We start from the raw sequence: 25,572 nt of genomic DNA, 5'->3' as shown, positions 1-25,572 counted from the left end.
ATCACCTATGTGCTCGCTGACCTACATTGGCTCACAGTCCAGCAACACCTCAATGTTAAAATTCTTATCCTTGCTTTCAAATCCCTCCATGGCTTCACGCCATCAGCCCCCCACCCCCACCCCACCTCTATAACCTCCTCCAGCCCTGCAACCCTCCAAGATCTTTGCGCTTCTCCAATCTGGCCTCATGCACATCCCCGATTTTAATCGCTCCACCTTTGGCGACCGTGCCTTCAGCTGCCTAGGCCCTAAGCTCTGGAATTCCCTCCCTAAACCTCTCTGCCTCTCTACTTCTCTTTTCAGACGCTCTTTAAAACCTACCTCTTTGACCAAGCTTTTGGGCATCTATCCTAATATTTTCTTATGTTTGATAATGCTCCTGTGAAGCATCTTGGGATGTTTTACTACATTAAAGGTGCTATATAAATGTTGTTGTTGACTGCCCTGTGATTTCTTTAGTGGGAATTCCAGTGTTGATGCATGCGACTGTATATTATGGGACTTTAGAACTGAAAGACATATCTGGATTTTTCAAAACATTTCAATTAGAGAATGATTTTCAGCAGCTCAGAGAGAAAATCAATTACCCATGGTCTCAGATGATTTGGAAGGGGTTTAAGTATTTTGTAAAAGTACACCAATGAATTTTCTATTGGAAAGAATTAAAATTCATACCTTTTCCTCCCCAAAAAACCAGCTGTCCCCCATAAGTATAGTGCTAACATGAATTGCAAAGGTTTTACACAGGTAAACATCAGGTTACTGATAATTGTCTAGTTAGGTTACTGATAATTGTCTAGTCAGGTTACTGATGATTGTCTAGTCAGGTTACTGATAATTGTCTCGTCAGCTCTGTCATTTCATGTTTTGTAGTTCCCATCACCAGAGTGGGATACAGTGACTCCAGAAGCTAAGGATCTTATCAATAAAATGTTAACCATCAACCCCGCCAAACGGATCACAGCCTCAGAAGCCCTGAAACATCCCTGGATTTGTGTAAGTTGCTGCCTTTTTTGCATCAATAACTGTATCATGCTGTGCATACTATTAGCAGTGGTATATTACTGACAGTTCAGTACTTTAGCAGATATGGGGCTCTGGGTTCATTATTTGGAAATGCAATCTAAAAGTGTGTGGGGTGATCAGTTTATAAAATTTTTTTTTTAAAGTTCCCATTAAATAGTATCAAGATTTAAAGAACTTTCCTTTAGATAGAGTCTTCCACGTCCTCAGGACGCCCCAAAGCACTTTGCGTTTGAAGTGTAATCACTGTTGTAATGTAGGGAAATGTGACTGTCAATGTGAGCACAGTAATAGCAATGAGATAAATGACTAGTTAATCTGTTTTCAGTGGAGTTGGTTAAAGGATACATGTTGGCCAGGATGCCGGGAGAGCTCCCATGAAGGGCAGTTGCAACTTCAATTTAATGTCTCCAACAATGCAGCTCTCTCAGTACTGTATTGAAGTGTCAGTTGAGATGAAGTGTTGAAGTCTTGGGGTGGTTGCTGGGGGGGTAGCAACAAAAAAATGGATTGTAGTGGACCTAGAATTTATCTGAAGGATGACTGGTGATCAGGTGTGAATTGCAGACCTGTATGTACTTCTGAGTTTTTAGGCAGTAGGGTTTTGTGCATGACTCTTTACTTCCTAGACCAAGGGTGCCCAACCTTTTGGAGCAGTGGACCAAATCCACATGACACAACCTTTGAGTGGTCCGCATATGACTGAAATTCAAGCCCCTATACGTAAAATCCAATCCCTTCATGCTAGAAATCCCAGGTCTCCTAGGATAAAGATCCCAGCCCTTTGCACTAAAAGTTAAACTCTCCGTGCTAACAATCCAGCCCCTCGTGCAAAAATTCGAAGCCCAGCTATGCGGCAAATAACTCCTCCTCAGCCCAAGAACTCTTGTCACTTACATTTTTGCTGTTTCTGGCCTGATCTGCCATCCTGTAAACCTCCCACATTTGAAAAGTGCTTCCTGACTAGTGCAAAATGCCATTCCTTCATTGGCCTGAATGCAGCAATCTGCAAGCAGCTTTTCTAATCCTGAAGTTCGAACCACTCAGCATGCAAACAAAAGTTAAAACTGTGGGTCAGATTGAAGGAGTTTTCAGGCTGGATTTGACCCACGAGCAACACTTTGGACACCACTGCCCTAATTGTTTGTTATCTTATATGATACGTTCCAGCCGCACTGTTTTTTAAATTGGGTCTTCCCTCCTTTGCTTTTGAAAGATGGCTAAATGCATCTAGTCAAGTGAGGGAGTTATTGGTTATTGTTTACTGCCAGGGTTGTAAGACTGCAGGCTGAGCATTGGAAGGGGAACCTGGTGTTGGAGATGCAAAATTAGTTTACAGAGATATACTTTCCAGAGAATACCAGGAGATAAATGCTTTATATTGCAATATATTTAACTGCAGGCAAATTGTAGTAACATTGATCTAATTTTGTGACATTGACAAATTACAGTTCTCTTTATTGGGTTTCCTCGACTTTTAGTAGAAGGCTCTGTATTACCTATATGCCTGAGTCATGTTTAGTTCACTGATGAAATTTTTTTTAGTACTAATGATATAAAAATTAGGCGGACCTTTTTAATTTTATGGGCTTTCTGCAGTATTTTAAATGTTCTTAAACATGGTGATGAAAGACTGGGAGAGAAACAAAAATAAAGTTGTGAGATCAGGTATATTTGGATTTTGGTCAGACATGTCGAAACTGATTTCACATACCTATTTAAAAAAAAAAAAAAAATTGCATGCAAATATAAGTGTCAGAGAGCTTTGCCTGAAATTGGCCACATTTGTTTTTATTTGCTTCCTCCAGGTGTTAGCATTACAAACAATTGGCAGAGGGTGAGCATCGATGGGCTCGATGATCTTTTCCCATGCTCATATGAGTTGTTCAGTAGATGGGAGTCCCTAAAGAGGAGTGATTATATACAAATTGTGGATCACTTCTAAAAGGATTAAGAAAAATTCACGTTTTTTTTTTACCAAACTTCTAAAATGTTACTATTATGCAACACAACACATCAGTACTTGTACAACCAGCAATGCTTATCTTTCATTTTGTTTTTGTTTTGCAGCAACGATCGACTGTTGCTTCTTGTATGCACAGACAGGAGACTGTGGAATGCCTGAAGAAATTCAATGCTAGAAGAAAACTGAAGGTCAGATATCAATTCGCTCTCTTCCCTAAACCTGAAGATATAATCCTCAATCTAATTTTAGATATCCTTTGTTTTTTATATGAAATGAATTATCTTATGCATAGAGTTCAAATAGGAAAACACTAGTATAAATATCTTGTGACCTAAAGATGGAGGGGATAAAACCTAAGCTTACTGGTCGGTACATATATTACTCTTATAGCAGAATAAGGTATTCCAAAAGGATGTATCAAATACACATCTGCAAAACTACAAACTTACATATACTTCTGTAATTTATAGTTTTTACCTAGCTACAGTTACCTAAACACTGTTACTTGTTACTTTCAATGGAGAGCTAAGGCTGACAAGAAGGTGGATTACATTGCCATGCAAAAGAGTGGCTCCAGTCACAAGGTCAACCATCTTGTAATTTTTTTACCTTGCAAGTGAGTGTGGATGCTTAAACATTACAGGGGTTAAATTGGCTAACCCCCAAAAATAGCCTTGGGCATCGCGGTATACGATTAACCCACGCCTGTATCACAGCAAGATAAATTTGTTCAGCCTGCTTTTTTAAATAGCAGCCTACTTTTTTAAATGATTGTTGCATGCAGCCAGTACTACCCGCATTGTTCATTGGCTGCACGTATCAGCAGGCAGCCCGATATCGCAAGTGGCTAGTGCTACTTAAAGGCAGCCTGCATCTCTTAAAGGTGCATTGTGGCTGCAAGAAGTGGTGGGAGTTTATTGAAAAGTGAATCTGGGCTGTGATACCTTGAGGAATGGCTTCACATGGGAGAGAGCGAGCACCAAGGTTTTCTGACGATGCACTGTAGGTCTTCATGCAAGACGTGGAGAAAAGGAGAAACATCCTGTGTCCGCAGGGGGGCTTGAGGCCGTCCAGATATCTGCTCAGGAGGCAGTGGGAAGAAGTAACGGTGGAGGTCAAATCCAGGAGTGTTGATCCAAAAACATTGATGCAGTGCAGGAACAAGTTTAACAATCTGACATGAGTTGCCAAGGTGAGTGAGTTCATCTTCAAATGGCATATCCTACCAACTGCACCACTATCCTCATCCACTGATCAATTCATTATACCACCATCACCCACCCACCAACAATCTCTATCAATCAGTACTCAACTCTTCAATTCATATGCTTTACCTCACACTCACACACTTAGCATTGGTGCAAGCCTCACACCCACAGCTCACACACACTGACAGCCACACCACCCTAACATATTGCAGGACACTGACTGACACACTTCCCTTTTCATTGCAGGAGAAGGTGGCACATAATAGGAGGCAGCAGGAAAGAACTGGAGGAGGACAAGCACACCTGCATTTTTTTACCTACATATAGTGCTGGCCATCATGGGAAGGGGCATCACTGAGGCCGTAGCCACTGGTGGGGTTAGAGGGATCGACAATAATCCCTCTCCTCCTCATCCCACTTCTCCCTCATCCCACAATCTCTTCTGATTCACAAGCTTCAGATGACGTAAGCATGCACGTCTTACTTTCTCCTCTCCCCTCGCCACAACCCAACCCTTCTCCCTTTTTCATTGCAGGTACACAAGAACTGGAACCTTCCCAGTCAGAGGATGAAGAGGAAGAAGACAGTGAAGATGAAGAGACACCATAACTCGAACTTACACTCGCAGCCACCAGCTCAGAGACTGGCACTGCACGTATTTTAGAGGCAAGGATAGACGTGGGAGCTGCACATGGTGAGACACCGGGCACAAGTGCGTAGGAGCCAGGGCGGGGGTAAAGGGTAGTGCAGGTGCCAGCTTGCCGGCGGGTGAGGTCGCACACTAGTTCTGCTGCAGAAAAGTCAGATGAGGACTTCCATGGGCCAAGCTACAGAAGAAGGCTGATGGGTGTACATAACCAAATGCTTGGTGCACTGGACTGCCTGCCAGAAAGCTTGCACTCAATGTCAAGGAGCGTGGAAGAGTCCAGGACCAAATTGGCACGGGTATTTGCGCAGAGCTTGAAGCCCATCTTTTCCAACATGGAACTGGTGATCACCTGTGTAATCCAGCATGATGCAACGTCTGATAGCCAATGTCTCAGTTTTCATTGCAGCATAAACAGCTTCCATCAAAGGTCTGATTGCTGTAGTGGGCGCTCAGACTGCTGCCATCGTGGCTCTAGATACCTCTATTCAAAGGGGCATCCAGGGCTTCATAGCATTCCATCAATCTGTTCTCCAACAGATCAGTAGGATTGCTGAGGTGCCGCCCCAGGAGAATGGAGGTGGCTCCATGGAACACGAACCTGCTGTCCTCTCTCAAGAGGACAGCATTCCTGCTCTCACTACTGCTACCCTGCCAGTGCCCTTGCTTGTTGCCTGTCAGCCAGCCAGCCCAGACTGCTGCAACCCATGCCAAGATGGTGCAGTCTGAAGCTGGATAGGTCCAGCGCTGCTTGAGTTCACCCTCCAAGGCCATTTGCTGTCATCTCAATTGAAGGTCAGCAGCCTTCCACCACCCATGCTGCAGCCACTGGGAAGCACGAGCACTAGGAGAGGCAAAGGCACACGGAAGATAGGAACTAAGGGATTGCACATGGGTGATTAGTTTATTTTTGTACGCATTATGTCCTGATTGAATTTATAAAATGGGATTGGAATGTGCATTTTCTAGCACTTTTTATTTTTGTGTTGTTGGAAAAAGGATGATGTGATGGTCAGTGACAGAGGAAAGGTAAGAAATGTGAGACTGTTGGTGAATAGGGAGGTGTAGTTGAGGTTACTGGTTTCGCTCATTAATTATTTCATCACATAGAGTCCGCTGTCTACGTTGTAGCCTCCCTTCTTCCTGGGCCTCCACTTCCTGTTGAACTTCCTGCTCCTCCTCGTCTTCGTACTCCTGCTCCTCAGCTTCTCACCTGGTAGATGGTGGCAAGGGCTGTTCCCTCATAATGCTGAGGTTGTGCAGCAGGCAGCTTACTACAAATCTTGATACCTTTAGGGAAGGAAATCTGCGTCCTTACCTGGTCTGGCCTATATGTGACTCCAGACCCACAGCAATGTGGTTGACTCTTAACTGCCCTCTGAAATGGCCTAGCAAGCCACTCAGTTGTAACAAACCGCTACAAAAAACAATAAAAAGAATGAAACCGGACGGTCCACCCTGCTTCGACCTCAGCTACAGAATCGGCACCGGCACAGCCATCCCAGTCGACCCTGCAAAGTCCTTCTCACCAACATCTGGTGACTTCTGCCAAAATTGGGAGAGCTGTCCCACAGACTAATCAAGCAACAGCCTGACATAGTCATGCTCATAGAATCATACCTTCCAGCCAATGTCCCAAACTCCTCCATCATCATCCCTGGGTATGTCCTGTCCCACCGGCAGGACAGATCCACCAGGGGTGGCGGCACAGTGGTATACAGTCGGGAAGGAATGGCCCTGGGAGTCCGCAACATTGACTCCAAACCCCATGAAGTCTCATGGCTTCAGGTCAAGCATGGGCAAGGAAATCTCCTGCTGATTACCATCTACCGCCCTCCCTCAGCTGATGAATCAGTACTCCTCCATGTTGAACATCACTTGGAAGAAGCACTGAGAGTAGCAAGGGCACAAAATGTACTCTGGGTGGGGGACTTCAATATCCATCACCAAAAGTGGCTCGGTAGCACCACTGCTGGCCGAGTCCTGAAGGACATAACTGCCAGTCTGGGTCTGCGACAGGTGGTGAGAGAACCAACACGAGGGAAAAAACCTACTTGACCTCGTCCTCACCAACCTACCTGTCACAGATGCATCTGTCCATGAGAGTATTGGTAGCAGTGACCAATGCACAGTCATTGTGGAGACGAAGTCCCGCCTTCACACTGAGGACACCCTCCATCGTGTTGTATGGCACTAACACCGTGCTAAATGGGATACATTCAGAACTGGTCTAGCAGCTCAAAACTGGGCATCCATGAGGCACTGTGGGCCATCAGCAGCAGCAGAATTGTATTCCACCACAATATCCCTCACTCTACCATTACTATCAAGCTAGGGAACTAACCCTGGTTCAACAAGGAATGTGGAAGAGCATGCCAGGAACAGCACCAGGCATACCTAAAAATTAGGTGCCAACCTGGTGAAGCTGCAACACAGGACTACATACATGCTAAAAAGCGGAAGCAGCATGCTATAGACAGAGCTAAGCGATCCCACAATCAACGGATCAGATCAAAGCTCTGCAGTCCTGCCACATCCAGTCGTGAATGGTGGTGGACCATGAAACAACTAACGGGAGGCGGAGGCTCCATGAATATCCCACCCTCAATGTTGGTGGAGCCCAGCACGTGAATGCAAAAGACAAGGCTGAAGCTTTTGCAACCATCTTCAGCCAGAAGTGCCGAGTGGATGATCCATATCGGCCTCCTCCTGAGGTCCTCACCGTCACAGAAGCCAGTCTTCAGCCAATTTGATTTACTCCACGTGATATCAAGAAACAGCTGAGCACAATGGATACAGCAAAGGCTATGGGCCCTGACAACACCCCGGCTATCGTGCTGAAGACTTGTGCTGCAGAACTAGCCGCGCCTCTAGCCAAGCTATTCCAGTACAGCTACAACACTGGCATCTATCCGACAATGTGGAAAACTGCCCAGGTATGTCCTGTCCACGCAAAGCAGGACAAATCCAATCCAGTCAATTACCGCCTCATCAGTCTACTCTCAATCATCAGCAAAGTGATGGAAGGTGTCATCGACAGTGCTATCAAGCGGCACTTACTCACTAATAACCTGCCCACTGACCACTCGGCTCCCGACCTCATTACAGCCTTGGTCCAAACTTAGACAAAGGAGCTGAATTCCAGAGGTAAGGTGAGGTGGCAACAAGAGCAGGTCAGAGGCTAGGTATTCTGTGACAAGTGTCTCACTTCCTGACTCCCCAAAGCCTTTCTACCATCTACAAGGCACAAGTAAGGAGTGTGATGGAATACGCTCCATTTGCCTGGATGAGTGCAGCTCCAACAACACTCAAGAAGCTCGACACCATACAGGACAAAGCAGCCTGCTTCATTGGCACCCCATCTACCACCTTAAACATTCACTCCCTCCACCACTGGCATACTGTGGCTGCAGTGTGTACCATCTACAAGATGCACTGCAGTAACTCGCCAAAGCTCCTTCAACAGCACCTTCCAAACCCGCGACCTCTTCCACCTAGAAGGAAAAGGGCAGCAGGTGCATGGGCACACCACCACCTCCAAGTTCCCCTCCAAGTCACACACCATCCTGACTTAGAAGTATATCGCTGATCCTTCATCGTTGCTGGGTCAAAATCCTGGAACTCCCTACCTAACAGCACTGTGGGAGTAACTTTACCACACGGACTGCAGCGGTTCAAGAAAGCGGCTCACCACCACCTTCTCGAGGGCGATTAAGCATAGGCAATAAATGTTGGCCTTGCCAGCGACGCCCACATCCCATAAAAACAAATTTAAAAAAAGCTGTGTACTGCTGGGCTCTTCCTGAGTGATCCAGGCAGCGGAAGCATTGCTTGAGCACGCCGATTATGTGCTCTATAATGTTCCTTGTGACAGCATAGCTCTCATTCCAAGCCTGCTGTGCACACGTGTGTTGGCTCTATACCAGAGTCATGAGCCATGTCATGAGTGGATAACCCTGGTCTCCCAGTAGCCAGCTTTTGACTTGCCATGGTGGACCAAATACAGGTGGCACAGGGGACTTCCACAGATTGAAGGAATTGTGACTGTTGCCAGAATAATGGGCATTCATCTGCATGATGCGCTGCCTGTGGTCGTACACCAGCTGCACATCGAAGGAGTGGAATCCTTTTTGGTTCATGAAAATGGCCAAGTTCACATGAGACGCATGCAAGGCAATGTGCATGCAGTGAATGGCACCCTGCACCATGGGGAAGCCTGCAATCTGTGTAAACCCTCATGTTCACTCCATCTGTTTGTCTCTGGCAAGAGGGAATGAGATTAAACTGTTTCTCTGTATATAGAGAGCCTCAGTGATGTCACTTATGCAGCAGTGCACTGCAAACTGCGAGATGTTGCTTACATCTCCAGCAGCAGCCTGGAAGGAGCCAGATGCAAAAAGTTTAGAGCCACTGTCACTTTGATAGCCACAGGCAATGCTGTCCTTGCCCTGCTTTGAAGTTGTTGTTGTGGCTGCAACAGTTGACAGATTTCAGTCACAACCACTTTTGCGAAGCAAAGACATTTCAAGCATTGGTCCTTGCTGTACTTGAGGTAAGAGAATTGCTCCCTATAGACCCTCGACGAATATGGCCTCCTGCTGCGAGCCTTTCTCCCCCCCCTCCTCCTCCCTCTTCTAGCAGCTTGCCCTGCTCTGCGTGGCCTCTGCTCATTCTACTAGTCATGCTCAATTCCCAGAGGTCGCCCTACCAGGCCACCCATGTCTGAAAGCAACTTGTTTCAGCACGTTTTTAAATGAACAGAAAAGTAATTCAGCACCACCAAGACCACTCCCTGTAGACTATTTAAACTTTAGCAAGTCATGATTGAATCTGCCTCCACCACCCTTTCAGATATTGCCTTCCAGATCCTAACCACTCGCTGTGTAAAAAAAAGTTTTTCCTCATGTCGTCTTTGGTTCTTCCAATCACCTTAAATCTGTGTCCTCTGGTTCTCGATCCTTCCACCAATGGGAACAGTTTCTCTCTATCTACTCTGTCTAGACCCCCTCATGATTTTGAACACCTCTATCAAATCTCCTCTCAACCTTCTCTGCTCTAAGGAGAACAACCCCAGCTTTTCCAGTCTATCCATGTAACTGAAGTTCCTCATCTGTGGAACCATTCTTGTAAATCTTTTCTGCACCCTCTCTAAGGTCTTCACATCCTTCCTGAAGTGCAGTGCCCAGAATTGGACATAGTACTCCAGTTGAGGCCGGACCAGTGTTTCATAAAGGTTCATCATAACTTCCTTGCTTTTGTACCTATGCCTCTGTTTACTTGACCAAACACACATACGTAAAGGCTGAAAAGTTAATTAACACTGAAAATTCTGCCTGTTGAGCTGTACCAGAACATTGATACATCATTTGATATTTTATTTTAGTTGTATACAAGATCTGCTTTGCCAGAAGTTGTTCCTCATTTTTTGTTTTCATCAACTTTTCCAGGGGGCTATTCTCACAACAATGCTGGCCACAAGAAACTTCTCAGGTACGTGTGCAAATGATGCTGTTTGTGCATACTCTGTCTACATATTAATTGTGCAGAAAGCTTAAAATCTTAAAATTCCACATCCATGTCTAGTCGACATTTGTGGTTCCTGGGGGCAGCAATTTTAGAACTATTCATGATAGATTGTTGTTATGCTTACATAACAATTCTGTGTGGTAATTTATGTTTGTCAGATGCATATATCTATGTAAATTTGATCAATATACCAGTAAATAATTCATAATGGTCAATGTTGTGCAGAGAATGCATTTTATCAATTGCCTTCTGTTTTTCTAGGTTCAGTTTTAAAAATATATTTATTCACAGCATTTTCTGTATTTGCAACATTCTTATTTACCAGACTTGTTGCATTTAGTGTGTAAATTATTTGAAGCTATTAAAACACCTGTTTGGTTTTATCCTGATTGCCAAATGCCTCTTCAGGTGGGCTTACCATAAACCATACGATTAGTTCTGTATAACTGAGAAGAAAAAGGATAAATTGGTTAATTCTAAAATATTTGGGGTAAGTGTGGGATCTAAGTTCATTGTAAGAGTCAGTTGATACTTGTTAATAAGGATAATTCGATTTTTGAATTTGCAGAGAAAAATAGGGGGAAAGTAGCATATTGTAAAAGAAACTGGGTCGAAAACTAGAGAACCTGGCTCAGTGCAATTTTATTTGAGGATTGTATCCATAACTGCTGAAGGAAATCTTAATGGTATAATTATTTCAAAATAAGCTTCTTGATGAACCGAACAGTTTTTAGACACCACAGTACATTGAAGAGTTTCACAGGACAAAAAGCAGCAGTTAGCAGAATTGACACTGCCTGTGATGTTCCACTGGATGTTCAGCAGGAGTGATTTGGGAAACACAAGGTGATGGTGAATCAGGCAGGAAATTGATTATCAATAAAGAAAGAATTTAAGATCTATCTGTATTTAATAATTTAGAGAGGAAATTGTGGTAATTTTGAGATTAAAGGGAAACTGCATTGCAGAAAATGAGGGTACAAATTCAGACATGCAAAAGAGGTCAATTTAGAAAAGTCCCACAATTGCTCCAGATTTACATAGTTTGAGTTTAAATATTTTTTTTTAGGAATAAGGAAATGTTCGTTTTTTTTTTAATCAACCTCACCTACTTACCTACCTTCTCGCATCTCTCAATTCCATCTCTCTTTAGAAATGCACCTATGGCCCCTCAAACCTATTTATAATATAGAAACATAGAAACATAGAAGGTAGGAGCAGGAGTAGGCCCTTCGAGCCTGCTCCGCCATTCAATGAGATCATGGCTGATCATCCAAACTCAGTACCCTGTCCCTGCCTTCTCCCCATATCCCTTGATCCCTTTAGCCTTAAGAAATATATCTAACTCTTTCTTGAATATACTTAATGAACTGGCCTCCACCGCCCTCTGTGGCAGAGAATTCCACAGGTTCACCACTCTCTGGGTGAAGAAATTCCTCCTCATTTCAGTCCTAAATGGCTTACCCCTTATCCTTAGGCTATGACCCCTGGTTCTGGACTCCCCGGCCATCAGAAACATCCTTCCTGCATCTAGTCTGTCCAGGCCTGACAGAATTTTATAGGTTTCGATGAGATCCCCTCTCAATCTTCTAAACTCCAGTGAGTATAAGCCCAATCGACACAATCTCTCCTCATACGTCATTCCTGCCATCCCAGGTATCAGCCTGGTGAATCTTCGCTGCACTCCTTCCATGGCAAGAACGTCCTTCCTCAGGTAAGGCAACCAAAACTGCACACAATACTCAAGGTGTGGTCTCACCAAGGCCCTGTACAACTGCAGCAAGACATCCTTGTTCTTGTACTCGAACCCTCTTGCTACGAAGGCCAACATACCATTTGCCTTCTTAACCGCCTGCTGCACCTGCATGCTTACCTTCAGCGACTGGTGCACAAGAACACCCAGGTCTCTTTGCACTTCCCTTTCTCCCAATCTATTGCCATTCAAATAATCTGCCTTCCTGTTTTTGCCACCAAAGTGGACAACCTCACATTTATCCACATTATAGTGCATTTGCCATGTTTCTGCCCAATCACCCAACCTGTCTAAATCGTACTGGAGTTTCACGACATCCTCCTCACAGCATACCCTCCCACCCAGCTTTGTGTCGTCTGCAAATTTGGAGATATTACATCCAATTCCCTCGTCCAGACCATTAATATATATTGTGAACAGCTGGGGTCATAGGACCGATCCTTGCGGTACCCCACTAGTCACTGCCTGCCACTCGGAAAACGACCCGTTTATTCCAACTCTTTGCTTTCTGTCCACCAACCAGTTCTCTATCCAAGTCAATACCTTGCCCCCAATCCCATGTGCCTTAATTTTGCACGCTAATCTCTTATGCAGGACCTTATCGAAAGCCTTCTGAAAGTCCAAATACACCACATCCACTGGTTCTCCCTTATCTATTTTACCAGTTACATCCTCAAAAAATTCCAGTAGATTAGTCAAGCATGATTTACCTTTTGTAAATCCATGTTGACTTTGTCCGATCCGGTCACTTTTTTCCAAGTGCTCTGCTATTACATCTTTTATAATGGACTCTAGCATTTTCCCCACTACCGATGTCAAGCTTACCGGTCTATAATTCCCCGCCTTTTCTCTACCACCTTTTTTGAATAGTGGGGTAACATTAGCTACCCGCCAATCCATGGGTACCGTTCCAGAGTCTATCGAGTTCTGGAAGATGACCAGCAATGCATCTACTATTTCTAGGGCCACTTCCTTAAGTACCCTGGGATGTAGATTATCAGGCCCTGGGGATTTATCGGCCTTCAGTCCCATCAATTTTCCTAACACCATTTCCCTACAAATACTGATTTCTTTCAGTTCCACCCTTTCATCAGACCCTATGTTCCCCGGCATCTCTGGGAGGTTATTTGTGTCCTCCTTTGTGAAGACAGAACCAAAATATGTATTTAGTTGGTCTGCCATTTCTTTGTTCCCCATTATAAATTCCCCCGATTCTGACTGCAAGGGACCTACGCTTGACTTCACCAATCTTTTTCTCTTCACATATCTATAAAAGCTTTTACAGTCAGTTTTTATGTTCCCTGAAAGCTTACTCTCATATTCTATTTTCCCTTTCTTAATTAATCCCTTTGTCCCCCTTTGTTGAATCCTAAACTGCTCCCAATCCTCAGGATTATTGCTTTTTCTGGCCAATTTATATGCCCTCTCCTTGGACCTTATGCTATCCCTAATTTCCCTTGTTAGCCACGGTTGGGTCACCTTTTTTGTTTTATTTTTATGCCAAACTGGGATGAACAAATTCTGTAGTTCATCCATTCGGTCTTTGAATGTTTGCCATTGCCTATCCACTGTCAACCCTTTGAGTGCCATTCCCCAATCAATCCATTTGTCCAGAGAAATGTCCATTTCTCTGGTAACTTATTCCAAAAATGTAGTTGTACTTAAAAAATAATAATAATAATAATAATTCTGCCTGTTTTCCCATATATTTAATGTCAATTTGTGTCCTAAGATCTTTGAACTCTTCACTAAAATGAACAATTTGCCTGGATCAATCTGGAACACCACCTTCAAGTCTTTTTTCCAAAGAAAATGAACTCAACTTTCTGGCCTTTCTTCACAACTTAAATTCCTGATACCCAGAATTGTTGTCATTGCTCACCATTTCCATCCTATCATTAGATATCCAGAACTGAAATTGTAAGGTGATTGTGACTGAGGTGAAAAAGATGGAAGCACTATAAAAGAAACAGAAGTTGTTTGAGGTAGCAACAGCAAAATATACTTGCAGCAGATTATGCTGTTAACATATTAATAGTATTGGATTTCTTTATGAATGAGGTAAGGGTAGACTATATGAGGCTAGACTCTGAAAATGATGAGAAGGTGAGTCATGTTATATGAGTGAATTGGTATATGTTCATGGAAGATGGGGCTAGACAAACCATTGTAATAGGAGGCTCAGTAAGGAGAGGTGTGGATAGTTGCTGTTGCAAATAGCCTTAATAAAGCAGTATGCACTGTTCCAGTGGCAAAGGGTTAGGCACAAACATGAGAAATGGAAATACTCAGCACACAATAGTTCCTGTGTTGCTAGGACTAGAGTAAAGGACAACCAATCTCAATAGTGTAGATGTGGGAATGGATAAATCTTTGAAAGATTTTTTGATTACCATTTGGAGATTCCACCTTTCCCTCAGGAGATGGAAGAGGTGGGTAGAATCCGCAATGTGGTAGAATGTACTTGGCTTGCCAGATGTAATGGCATTTACTAATTCTGTGTTTTCTTGTGCTGTTATGCTATCACGCTGTTACATATATGTGTATTATATTGGTTTAGGCCATAGTTTTTAAGATTAAAGTAAAATTATCCTTTGGTTTCATATTGTGATTAAGACTTGAAAATGTGGAAATAATCATGCAAAAAAAATTGTGCTTATGATTCATTCCAAATTTGTATGAGCACAATATACAAAGATTAGAATAGAATTATACCTAATTAATGTCATAAAATCTTAAAACTTGATTTCAATGGAGCAGATTTGGTGCATTTCAATCTGTTTCATTAGCGGTGAGAGTTTTCAGAATTAACCAAAGACATCAGTGGCAGTTCACTCCATTTATGGCAGCTCTGCTGTTTTGCTTTGTCAAATGCAATTCTCCCTTCCAGTAATGCGGTACAAGGTAATGGATATCTGCAGAATTTGTACAAGTAAATATTAGAATTCAGAAACAATGCTTTAGTTGACAATTTCGTCAGCTGTTACATGAAGGTCTATTTATAAACTTTGTTCTGTAAATTTCTTCCTCTGTATACAGTCTACGCCCATTAATTCAAAGTCATTTTTATTTTGCTTGGAAAATGTTGTATAATCCAGTAGTATGAATTAAGCAACTTTAATAAAACAGGTTTTTTTGCACAATTTCAATTCTAACCAACAAATAATTCAAATTAAGCAATTTTGGATTAAGAGGAGTAGACTGTATATAGATACTAGTTTATCATATGTATGTATATATATTACAATGTAATGGAACAAGTGCAAACCATACATGGATTTCTAGAAAATATTGTAAACCTTACAAAAACAAAATAGTGTAGTTCAATGTATTTCTTTGTTTGCTGTAGTCCGGTTAATTAGAGTGCATGACTTGCAAAGTAATGGCTTTTTGTTTTTATTTCACCATTACTAAGTGCACCTGTTAACAACTGCTATCAGAAACCTATGCACCCAAAATTGCTATAATCCATATTGAAACCCTTGCATTGCTTAAATGATTTTGGTTGTCAGCTTTCATCATTGGCTATGTAGAACATACAAGATTGGCTGAAGAATACAGAGTAGTATTGCAAATTTTTTTTGGCATGCTTCAGTGACAAATCAGACAATCAATTCTGCATAAGGTTGACAACATAAAAGGATGTAAATATTTTCCTATTTTTGTTTTTCAATGTTCCTTGATGAATATTTTTGGTTTTGTTCTTTTCCCTCTCCTCCTCTTCCTATCATCAAACTGCATGTCAGATTTCATTATTGGGTAATATTTAGCTGTAAGATCCTTTTCAGTTTTAGTGAGATTAGCTTTGCAGAAAAAGGCTGAATAGATTCATTTACGAGTTATGTTCTGTAGCTTCAGATATTTGCAGGGGAAAGAGAAATGACTAGTCACTTGGTCTGTTGTAATCTTGTAACTATTATTCCTTCCATCAATAGTACTTAATATAAGTACCTTCTGCTAAGTTTGGGACAAAATGTTATTCAGTTAATAAATTCATAGTGAAATATTTAAAATGGCACAATTTCTTGGAATATGTTTTAAAATGCAGGATTTGTATATGTGCTATAGATAACTTTGCGAATCTATGAATTTTAGGGAAGTTGACTACTTAGCCTGGCCACATGGTATGCTCCTCCTGCGCTATGTGGGAACTCAGGGACACTTCCTGTGTCCCTGACAACTACGTGTGCAGGAAGTGTATCCAGCTGCAGCTACTGACAGACTGCATTGCAGCGCCGGAGCTGCGATTGGATGCATACTGGAGCGTTCGCGATACTGAGGACGTCGTGAATAGCACATTTAGCGAGTTGGGCACACCGCAGGTAGAGGTTGGACAGGCAGAAAGGGAAGGGGTGACCAACAGGCAGAGTACTAGGCGCAGGCAGGTAGTGCAGGGGTCCCCTGTGGACATCCCCCTCTCAAACAGATACACTACCTTTGAGTACTGTTGGGAGGGAATGGCTTATCAGAGGAAGGCAGCAGCAGCCAACTTCCTGGCACCAGGGGTGGCTCTGCTGCACAGGACGGGAGGAAAAAGAGGGGTAGAGCTATAGTAATAGGGGATTCTATTGTAAGGGGAATAGATAAGCATTTCTGCAGCCGCAAACGAGACTCCAGGATGGTGTGTTGCCTCCCTGGTGCAAGGGTCAAGGATGTCTCAAAGTGGCTGCAGAACATTTTGGAAGGGGAGGGTGAACAGCCAGTTGTCTGTTTATAGACCTGAATATAGGGAGTTAGGAGGTAAATTTAAAAAATAGGACCTCAAAGGTAGTAATCTCAGGATTGCTACCAGTGCCACGTGCTAGTCAGAGTAGAAATAGAAGGATATTTCAGATGAATACGTGGCTAGAGGAATGGTGCCGGGGGAGGGATTCAAGTTCCTGGGACATTGGAACTGGTTCTGGGGGAGGTGGGACCAGTTCAAACCGGACGGTTTGCACCTTGGCAGGGCTGGAACCGATGTCCTAGGGGGTGTGTTTGCTAGTGCTCTGGGGGAGGGTTTAAACTAAGATGGCAGGGGGTTGGGAAACTGAGCAAGGGGACAGAGGAAAGGGAAACAAGGATAAAAGCAAAAGAAAGGAAGGAGAAAAACAAAAGTGTCAGTCAGAGAAATCAAGGGTTTAAATCAAACATGGCCACAGTAAATAATAATTCTAATAGGTCTAAGAGCGTTAAAAAAATAAGCCTGAAGGCTTTGTGTCTTAATGCGAGGAGCATTCGCAATAAGGTGGATGAATTGGCTGCGTAAATAGAGGTAAACGAATATGATTTGGTTGGGATTACGGAAACGTGGCTCAAGGATGGCCAAGTCTGGAAACTCAACATCCAGGGGTATTCGATATTCAGGAAAGATAGGCAAAAAGGAAAGGGAGGTGGGGTAGCATTACTGGTTAAAGAAGGGATTAACACAATTGTAAGGAAGGATATTAGCTCTGATGATGTGGAATCTGTATGGGTAGAACTGAGAAATACCAAGGGGCAGAAAACGTTAGTGGGAGTGGTATATAGACCTCCGAACAGTAAGGCGGAGGTTGGGGATGGCATTAAAAGGGAAATTAAAGAAGCGTGCAATAAGGGCACAGCAGTCATCATGGGTGACTTTAATCTACATATAGATTGGGCTAACCAAATTAGTAACAATACTGTGGAGGAGGAATTCCTGGAGTGTTTACGGGAAGGTTTCCTGGACCAATATGTCGAAGAACTAACCAGAGATCAGGCCATTTTGGACTGGGTATTAAGTAACGAGAAAGGATTAATTAGCAATCTTGTTGTACGAGGCCCCTTGGGTCGGAGCGATCATAATATCGAATTCTTCAATAAGATGGAGAATGAAGTAGTTGACTCAGAGACTAGGGTCCTGAATTTAAATAAAGGAAACTACGATGGTCTGAGGCGCGGGTTGGGTAGGATTGATTGGGGAATTTCACTCAAAGGGTTGACGGTGGATAGGCAATGGCAAACATTCAAAGACCGCATGGATGAACTACAGAATTTGTTCATCCCAGTTTGGCATAAAAATAAAACAAAAAAGGTGACTCAACCGTGGCTAATGAGGGAAATTAGGGATAGCATAAGGTCCAAGGAGAGGACATATAAATTGGCCAGAAAAAGCAATAATCCTGAGGATTGGGAGCAATTTAGGATTCAACAAAGGAGGACAAAAGGATTCATTAAGAAGGGCAAAATAGAATATGAGAGTAAGCTTGCAGGGAACACAAAAACTGACTGTAAAAGCTTTTATAGATATGTGAAGAGAAAAAGATTGGTGAAGTCAAGCGTCGGTCCCTTGCAGTCAGAATCAGGAGAATTTATAATGGGGAACAAAGAAATGGCAGACCAACTAAATACATATTTTGGTTCTGTCTTCACAAAGGAGGACACAAATAACCTCCCAGAGATGCCGGGGAACATAGGGTCTGATGAAAGGGAGGAACTGAAAGAAATCAGTATTTGTAGGGAAATGGTGTTCGGGGGATTGAAGGCTGATAAATCCCCAGGGCCTGATAATCTACATGCTAGGGTACTTAAGGAAGTGGCCCTAGAAATAGTAGATGCATTGCTGATCATCTTCCAACATTCGATGGAATCTGGAACAGTACCCATGGATTGGAGGGTAGCTAATGTTACCCCACTATTCAAAAAAGGTGGTAGAGAGAAAACGGGGAATTATAGACCGGTAAGCCTGACATCGGTAGTGGGGAAAATGCTAGAGTCCATTATAAAAGATGTGCAGGAAACTTTGTGCTATCCGGCACCGACGGGACCGAGCTGTTGCCGTCCCATCAAAACTGCCGGACAAACCAGCGCTAATGTTGAAACATACGGAGATTTTGAGCTCCGTATCGGGCAACAAACCCTGTTGCTTACAGCTTCTAAACAGTCGGCCGTACCTTGCAAGCGTCTCTGTAGCTTAGCAACAGCTTCAGCGAGACCTTGCAGAGCCTGAGTGGTGAAAAAAAACCTAACGAAACGGCTCCTGATTTTTGCCGGTGGCTCGAGCATTCCGGACAGTTAACCTCCAGATAAACCAAAGTTTCCTGTAATAGCAGAGCACTTGGAAAACAGTGACAGGATCGGACAAAGTCAACATGGATTCACAAAAGGTAAATCATGCTTGACTAATCTACTGGAATTTTTTGAGGATGTAACTGGTAATATAGATAAGGGAGAACAAGTGGATGTGGTGTATCTGGACTTTCAGAAGGCCTTCCATAAGGTCCCGCATAAGAGATTAGCGTGTAAAGTTAAGGCACATGGGATTGGGGGCAAGGTATTGACTTGGATAGAGAACTGGTTGGCAGACAGAAAGCAAAGAGTCGGAATAAACGGGTCTTTTTCCGAGTGGCAGGCAGTGACTAGTGGGGTACCGCAGGGATCGGTTCTTGGACCCCAGCTATTCACAATATATATTAATGATCTAGACAAGGGAACTAGATGTAATATCTCCAAATTTGCAGACGACACAAAGCTGGGTGGGCGTGTGTGCTGTGAGGAGGATGTCGAGAAACTCCAGGATGATTTGGACATGTTGGGTGATTGGGCAGAAACATGGCAGATGCAGTATAACGTGGATAAATGTGAGGTTGTCCACTTTGGTGGCAAAAACAGGAAGGCAGATTATTATCTAAATGGCAATAGATTAGGAGAAGGGGGAAGTGCAACGAGACCTGGGTGTCCTTGTGCACCAGTCGCTGAAGGTAAGCATGCAGGTGCAGCAGGCGGTTAAGAAGGCAAATGGTATGTTGGCCTTCGTAGCGAGAGGGTTTGAGTACAGGAACAAGGATGTCTTGCTGCAGTTGTACAGGGCCTTGGTGAGACCACACCTTGAGTATTGTGTGCAGTATTGGTCGCCTTATCTGAGGAAGGATGTTCTTGCCATGGAAGGAGTTCAGCGAAGATTCACCAGGCTGATACCTGGGATGGCAGGAATGACGTATGAGGAGAGATTGGGTCAATTGGGTTTGTACTCGCTGGAGTTTAGAAGAATGAGAGGTGATCTCATTGAAACTTATAACATTCTGACAGGACTGGACAGACTGGATGCAGGAAGGATGTTCCCGATGGTCGGGGAGTCCAGAACCAGGGGACACAGTCTAAGGATAAAGGGTAGGCCATTTAGGACAGAAATGAGGAGGAATTTCTTCACCCAGAGAGCGGTGAACCTGTGGAACACTCTACCACAGAAGGCGGTGGAGGCCAGTTTATTAAATATATTCAAGAAGGAGTTGGATATATTTCTTAAGGCTAAAGGGATCAAGTGGTATGGGGAGAAAGCAGGGACCGGGTACTGAATTTGGATGATCAGCCATGATCGCATTGAATGGCGGAGCAGGCTCGAGGGGCCGAATGGCCTACTCCTGCTCCTGTCTTCTATGTTTCTATGGTCAAATGTGATAATCTGGCTTCACAGGTAGCAATGCTCACATGAGTTATTGGGTGTAAACAGAAATTGGAGGTCAGAATATAAACTATGGAACCAATATTATCAAAAGAACATAAATAATTTGGCTATGTTTTGCAAATATCACTCCATTATTCAAGGGAGGGACAGAGAATCCAGGTAACTACAGACCTGTCAGTTTAGCCTCAGTTGTGGGGTTTTGGGGAAGTTACTTGAATCTATCATCAGGGACAGAGTGTCTGAGCACTTGGATTGTATGAGCTGATCAAAGACACAGCATGGATTTGTGAAGAGTCGATCATGCCTGACTAATCTAGCTGAATTTTTTGAGGAGGTCACCAGCATGGTGGATAGTGGAATGTCTATGTATGTTGTCTATATAGACTTCCAAAAGGCATTTGATGAGGTTCCACACACGAGATTGTTAGAAAAAATTAAAACACATGCAGTTGAAGGTAACCTTGTGATGTGGGTTGGTAATTGGTTGGGCGGTAGGAGATAGAGAGTAGGGACAAAGGGAATGTACTCTGATTGACAGGATGTGATGAGGGGTGTTACCAAGGGACCTGTACTGGCGCCCCAGTTTTTCACCATATATATCATTGACTTCACTGAAGGAATAGAGAGTTGTATATCTAAGTTTGCTGTTGACACTAAGTTAGGAGGCACAATCAGTCATGTAGATGGGAGCAGAAAGTTACAAAGGGACATAGATAGACTAAGTAAGTTGGCAAAACTATGGCGGATGTAGTTCACTGTGGGAATTATGAGGTCATCCATTTTGAATCTGAGAAAGACATCAATTTTTTTTTACTGGTGAGAGACTAGAAGCTGTGTAGGAGCAAAAGGGATTTAGGTGTTCATGTACACAAATCACTAAAAGTGCACACGTACAATAAGTAATCAAAAATGCTGATGGAATGTTGGCCTTTATCAAAATGGGGTTGGAATGCAAAGGTGAGGAAGTGATACTTCACTTGTACAGAGCCTTGGTCGGACCCCATCTGGAGCACTGCATTCAGTTTTGGGCACCGAACCGCAGGAAAAATATCTTGGCCTTCTCCTTCTTAGGCAGTCCCTCAGAACCGAGGATGACTAGGGGCCAAATTAAAAAGCAGAACCACAAGGGTAATAATCTCTGGATTATTACCTGAGCCACGAGCGAATTTGGCTAGGACAAATAAAATTAGAGAGTTAAATGCGTGGCTCAAAGACTGGTGTGGGAGAAATGGGTTTTGCTCCCTGGGACACTGGCACCAGTACTGGGGCAGCAGGGAGCTGTTCCGTTGGGACGGGCTGTACTTGGCCAGTGCTGGGACTAGAGTCCTGGCGGATCATATAACCAGGGCTGTAGAGAGGGCTTTAAACTAACTAGTCGGGGGGAGGTTCCTAGAGAGCAAATAATAAAAATGACAACAGAGAAGGTCATAGACTTAGGTAGCAGTGGGGAAATTAAAAACCAGAGCGTGTCAGGAAGGGGCAGAAGGTATGGAGTAAAAGGTAAAGTAATAAAAAGGGCAAAAGCACGAACTAAGTGTCACAAAACATATTTGAAAGGTCTCTATCTGAATGCACGTAGCATTCGTAACAAAATAGACGAGTTAATGGCACAAATAACTACATATGGGTATGATCTTGTGACCATTACAGAAACATGGCTGCAGGGTGACAATGCCTGGGAATTAAACATACCAGGTTATTTAACGATCAGGAAGGACAGGCAGGAAGGAAGGGGAGGTGGGGTGGCTATGTTAATAAAGGAAGGAATCATTGTAATACAGAGAAATGATATTGGGTCAAAAGATCAGGATAATGAAACAGTTTGGGTGGAGGTAAGGAATAATAAGGGGAAAAAAACACTAGTGGGCGTAATCTATAGGCCTCCGAACAGTGGCAACTCTGTTGGACGGAGTATCAATCAGGAAATAGTTGAGGCTTGTAATAAGGGAACATCTATAATTATGGGGGATTTTAACTATCATATTAATTGGACAAATCAAATTGGGCAGGGCTGCCTTGAGGATGAGTTCATTGAGTGTATTAGGGATGGGTTTCTTGAGCAGTATGTAACTGAACCGACCAGGGGGCAAGCAACCTTAGATCTGGTCCTGTGTAACGAGACGGGATTAATTAAAAATGTCCCAGTAAAGGATCCCCTTGGAATGAGTGACCATAACATGGTTGAATTCCATATTCAATTAGAGGGTGAGAAGGTTGGATCTCAAACAAGCGTGCTAAGCTTGAATAAAGGAGACTATGAAGGTATGAGAGCGGAATTGAGTAGAGTGGATTGGGAAAATAGATTAAAGGGTAAGACGATACATGATCAGTGGTGTACATTTAAGGAGTTATTTTACAACTTCCAAAAAATATATATTCCACTGAGAAGAAAAGGGTGTAAAAGAAAAGACAGCCATCCGTGGCTAAGTAAAGAAATTAAGGATAGTATTCGACTAAAAACAAGGGCATATAAGGTAGCCAAATCTAGTGGGAGGATAGAGGATTGGGAAAACTTTAAAAGACAGCAAAAAATAACAAAAAGATTGATTAAGAAAGGGAAGATAGATTATGAAAGTAAATTAGCAAAAAATATAAAAACAGATAGAGTTTTTATAGTTATATAAAAAGAAAAAGGGTGGCTAAAGTAAATGTTGGTCCCTTAGAGGATGAGACCGGGAAATTAATGGTGGGAAATATGGAGATGGCAAAAACACTGAATGAATATTTTATATCAGTCTTTACAGTCGAAGACACTAAGAATATCCCAACACTGGACAAACAGGGGGCTAAAGGGGGGGGAGGAGCTAAACACGATCAAAATCACTAAGGAAGTGGTACTCGGTAAAATAATGGGACTCAAGGCGGATAAATCACCTGGACCTGATGGCTTACATCCTAGGGTCTTGAGGGAAGTGGCGGTAGGGATTGTGGATGCATTGGTAATAATTTTCCAAAACTCCCTGGACTCGGCAATGGTCCCGGCAGACTGGAAAACTGCTAATGTAACACCCTTATTTAAAAAGGGCAGTAGACAGAAGGCTGGAAACTATACACTGGTTAGCCTAACATCTGTGGTAGGCAAAATTTTGGAGTCCATTATTAAGGAGACAGTAACAGGACATTTGGATAATCATAATTTAATAGGACAAAGTCAGCATGGTTTTATGAAGGGGAAGTCATGTTTGACAAATTTGCTGGAGTTCTTTGAGGAAGTAACATATAGGGTGGATAAAGGGGAACCAGTGGACATAGTGTATTTAGACTTCCAAAAGGCATTTGACAAGGTACCACACAAGATTATTGCTTAAGATAAAAAATCACGGGATTGGGGGTAATATTCTGGCATGGATAGAGGATTGGCTATCTAACAGAAGGCAGAGAGTTGGGATAAATGGTTCATTCTCAGACTGGCAATCAGTAACTAGTGGTGTTCCGCAGGGGTCAGTGCTGGGTCCCCAACTCTTTACAATCTATATTAATGATTTGGAGGAGGGGACCGAGTGTAACATATCAAAGTTTGCAGATGATACTAAGATGGGAGGGAAAGTAGTGAGTGAGGAGGACATAAAAAACCTGCAAGGGGACATAGACAGGCTAAGTAAGTGGGCAGAGATTTGGCAGATGGAATACAATACTGGAAAGTGTGAGGTTATGCACTTTGGCAGGAAAAATCGTAGAGCAAGTTATTATCTTAATGGCAAGAAACTGGAAAGTACTGAAGTACAAAGGGATCTGGGGGTCCTGGTGCACGAAACTCAAAAGGTTAGTATGCAGGTGCAGCAAGTGATTAAGAAGGCCAATGGAATGTTGGCTTTCATTGCTAGGGGGATAGAATATAAAAATAGGGAGGTATTGCTTCAGTTGTACAAGGTATTGGTGAGACCGCACCTGGAATACTGCATACAATTTTGGTGTCCATACTTAAGAATGGACATACTTGCTCTCGAGTCAGTACAAAGAAGGTTCACTCGGTTAATCCCGGGGATGAGGGGATGGACATATGAGGAGAGGTTGAGTAGATTGGGACTCTACTCATTGGAGTTCAGAAGAATGAGAGGCGATCTTATTGAAACATAGATTGTGAAGGGGTTGGATCGGGTGGATGCGGGGAAGATGTTCCCGATGATTCGTGAAATTAGAACTAGGGGGCATAGTCTTAGAATAAGGGGCTGCTCTTTCAAAACTGAGATGAGGAGGAACTACTTCACTCAGAGGGTGGTAGGTCCATGGAATATGCTGCCCCAAAGAGCTGTAGAAGCTACATCATTACATAAATTTAAAACAGAAATAGACAGTTTCCTAGAAGTAAAGGGAATTAAGGGTTATGGGGAGCGGGCAGGAATTTGGACATGAGTCTAGGTTCGGATCGGTCATGGCCCTGTGGGTAGCGGAGCGGGCCCAGGGGCCGTGTAGCCTGATCCTGTTCCTATTTCGTGTGTCTAATTCTGTTAGATTCAGGAGATGGTTCTGTGATAGTGGATTGGCGGTTAGGATCAGATCAGCCATGATCTTATTGAATGGCGGAGCAGGTTCGAGGGGCCGATTGGCCTACTCCTGCTCCTATTTCTTATGTTCTTATGTACTTGCTTCCACATTAAAAATGAGTTTGCAGGAGACTAATTCGTCCAATGCGGGACCTACAGTCTCTGTCACAGGTGTGGCAGACGGTGGTTGAAGGGGCGGGTGGGTGGGGTACTTGGGTTGACTTACGCTGCCTGCGCTTGGCTTCCACTTGCTCCCGGCGAAGAGACTCGGTGTTTGGCGCCTTCCCGGATGCTTCTCCTCCACTTTGTGCGGTCTTGGACCAGGGATTCCCAGGTGTTGGTGGGGATGTTACACTTTTTCAAGGAGGCTTTGAGGGTGTCTTGGCCTTGGAGGTGGTACAGTGCAGATTTACCAGAATAATACCGGGGCTTAAAGGGTTAAATTAAGAGAGGTTGCATAAACTTGCTTTGTATTTCCTTGAGTTCAGAAGATTGAGGAATGATCTAATTGAGGTCTTTTAAATGATAAAGAAATTTCATAGAGAAACCATTTCCTCTGGTG

General features: G+C 43.3%; 1 protein-coding gene across 46 annotated transcripts in view; it reads left to right on the top strand.

The window, feature by feature from the left end:
- The window catches only part of LOC147122949 (calcium/calmodulin-dependent protein kinase type II subunit delta), a 508,322-nt gene that overhangs the window by 385,892 nt on the left and 96,858 nt on the right, over positions 1-25,572 (top strand). For all 46 annotated transcript variants that reach the window (XM_085962275.1, XM_085962278.1, XM_085962273.1 and 43 more), the window contains exons 10-12: positions 874-996; positions 3,094-3,177; positions 10,291-10,333. In XM_085962275.1, coding sequence (XP_085818401.1) covers positions 874-996; positions 3,094-3,177; positions 10,291-10,333 — 250 coding nt within the window. The remainder of the gene's footprint in view (positions 1-873; positions 997-3,093; positions 3,178-10,290; positions 10,334-25,572) is intronic.

The sequence above is a fragment of the Somniosus microcephalus genome, chromosome 2, assembly GCF_052327205.1.
Source record: "Somniosus microcephalus isolate GS21.2 chromosome 2, FLI_Smic_1.0, whole genome shotgun sequence".
Classification (NCBI taxonomy): domain Eukaryota; kingdom Metazoa; phylum Chordata; class Chondrichthyes; order Squaliformes; family Somniosidae; genus Somniosus; species Somniosus microcephalus.
This window is presented reverse-complemented; position numbering and strand designations above follow the sequence as displayed.